The sequence below is a fragment of the Oxyura jamaicensis genome, chromosome 3, assembly GCF_011077185.1.
Source record: "Oxyura jamaicensis isolate SHBP4307 breed ruddy duck chromosome 3, BPBGC_Ojam_1.0, whole genome shotgun sequence".
Lineage (NCBI taxonomy): Eukaryota > Metazoa > Chordata > Aves > Anseriformes > Anatidae > Oxyura > Oxyura jamaicensis.
In genome coordinates, this window is record NC_048895.1 from 81,067,978 (window position 1) to 81,069,485 (window position 1,508).

Here is a 1,508-nt window from a genome sequence, read left to right on the forward strand (position 1 = left end):
GAGCGCCAGGACTTGACTTAGCTTTAGAAAAGCTTGTCAGCATCCTCCTTCCTAAGGAAACATTCCAAGTGTTCCCCCCACAGAGGCAAAGATAACAGCCGAGGAACCATTTTGCTATTTTCCGTAACTGGTTTTAGGCCAAGACAAGCCAGGTAGACCTAAGGAGAACATCTCTTCATTGCCCCAACGTGGTCGTGAACCTCTCTGCCACGGAGAAAGCAAGTTATTAATTACTATTTCTATTTTTGCTGCAGAAAGGCTCTGCCAGGTCACCCCAGCGCATAACACCTCAGTTATGCCAGGAATCGCAGGCACTGCCACACGGCCACGGTACCACCGCAGGCACAGGGCTGCATTTAAGCCATTATTAGGGACTAATTAAGCACTTCCTCAGCTCGGGCTGCCTGCTCTACACTCCTGGGGGACTGCTGCCCGCACCCTGCCCTTATTTTCGGGGCACACAAGCACTGTAAGCGGAATAAAAGCATGGTGCGGGCATTCCGGCCCGGCCCCCCTGCGGGCTGCCCCCGGGCAGCACCGCTCCCCCGGGGCGCCGCCATCTCACGGCCGGCACCGCCATCCCCGCCGAGGGGGGATTTAAATCGGCACCCCGGAAGCCGGCGCGGGGCACGCCGGGATTTGTAGTCCCTTTAGCCCCACTCCGGCGTTGCGCGGAGCGGCGGGGAGGGCGGGCTCGGACTACAACTCCCATGATCCTCCGCCCCCGCCCCCCGGCGGCGGGGAGCGCAGGCGCGGTGCGGCGGGCTGCTTTTTGAATCCGCGGCGTTGTTATTGACGCCATCTTGCTGGTGCGGGAGGCACGGAGGGGAGCGCCGCCGCCGCCGCCGCCCGGGCCCCGCCGCCATCGCTCGTCATCGGCGGCCGAGGGCCGGCTGAGCGGGCCCGGCCCCGCACCCCGACACCCGCCCGGCCCCCCGCCGCCCTTCGCGGCCGGTATCGGGCGCCGCCGGGGCAGGGCGGCCGCGGAGAGAGCGAGGGGAGGGCGCCCGGCCGAGCCCGAGCCCGAGCCGCGGGGGGGGGCCCGGGGAGAGGCCGAGAGGGAGGCGGCGGAGGGCCCTGACGCGGCCGCCCCCCCTCGTCCCTGCCTCCCGCCCGCCGCACAGCGCGGGGAAGGCGCCTCAGGGCAGGGCCGGCCGCCTCCGCGCCCCCTGCCCGTCGCTGCGAGCCCCCTCGCCGGCCGCCCGGCGCCATGGCTTGCGGCGCCACGTTGAAAAGGACTCTGGATTTCGACCCGCTGCTCAGCCCGGCGTCGCCGAAGCGGAGGCGATGTGCGCCATTGTCAGCGCCGGCCTCGGCCGCCGCCTCCTCCTCCTCCTCGTCGTCCTTCGCCGCCGCCTCCCCGCAGAAATACCTGCGCATGGAGCCCTCGCCCTTCGGAGAGGTGTCGTCCCGGCTCACCACAGGTGAGGGGCTCGCCGTGCTCGGGAGAACCCCCTGGGGCTTTGGGGTTGGTTTTATTTTTGTGGGGGGGGGGGGGGGGGGGGGGG

The 1,508-nt window shown here is 68.8% G+C and overlaps 1 protein-coding gene across 1 annotated transcript in view; it reads left to right on the forward strand.

Moving 5' to 3' along the window:
- Positions 1–1,024: 1,024 nt before the first annotated feature.
- The window catches only part of AKIRIN2 (akirin 2), a 22,280-nt gene continuing 21,796 nt past the window's right edge, over positions 1,025–1,508 (forward strand). The window contains exons 1-2 of the mRNA XM_035320102.1: positions 1,025–1,123; positions 1,187–1,424. Of these exons, the coding sequence (XP_035175993.1) occupies positions 1,211–1,424 (214 nt within the window). The 5' untranslated portion in view covers positions 1,025–1,123; positions 1,187–1,210. The remainder of the gene's footprint in view (positions 1,124–1,186; positions 1,425–1,508) is intronic.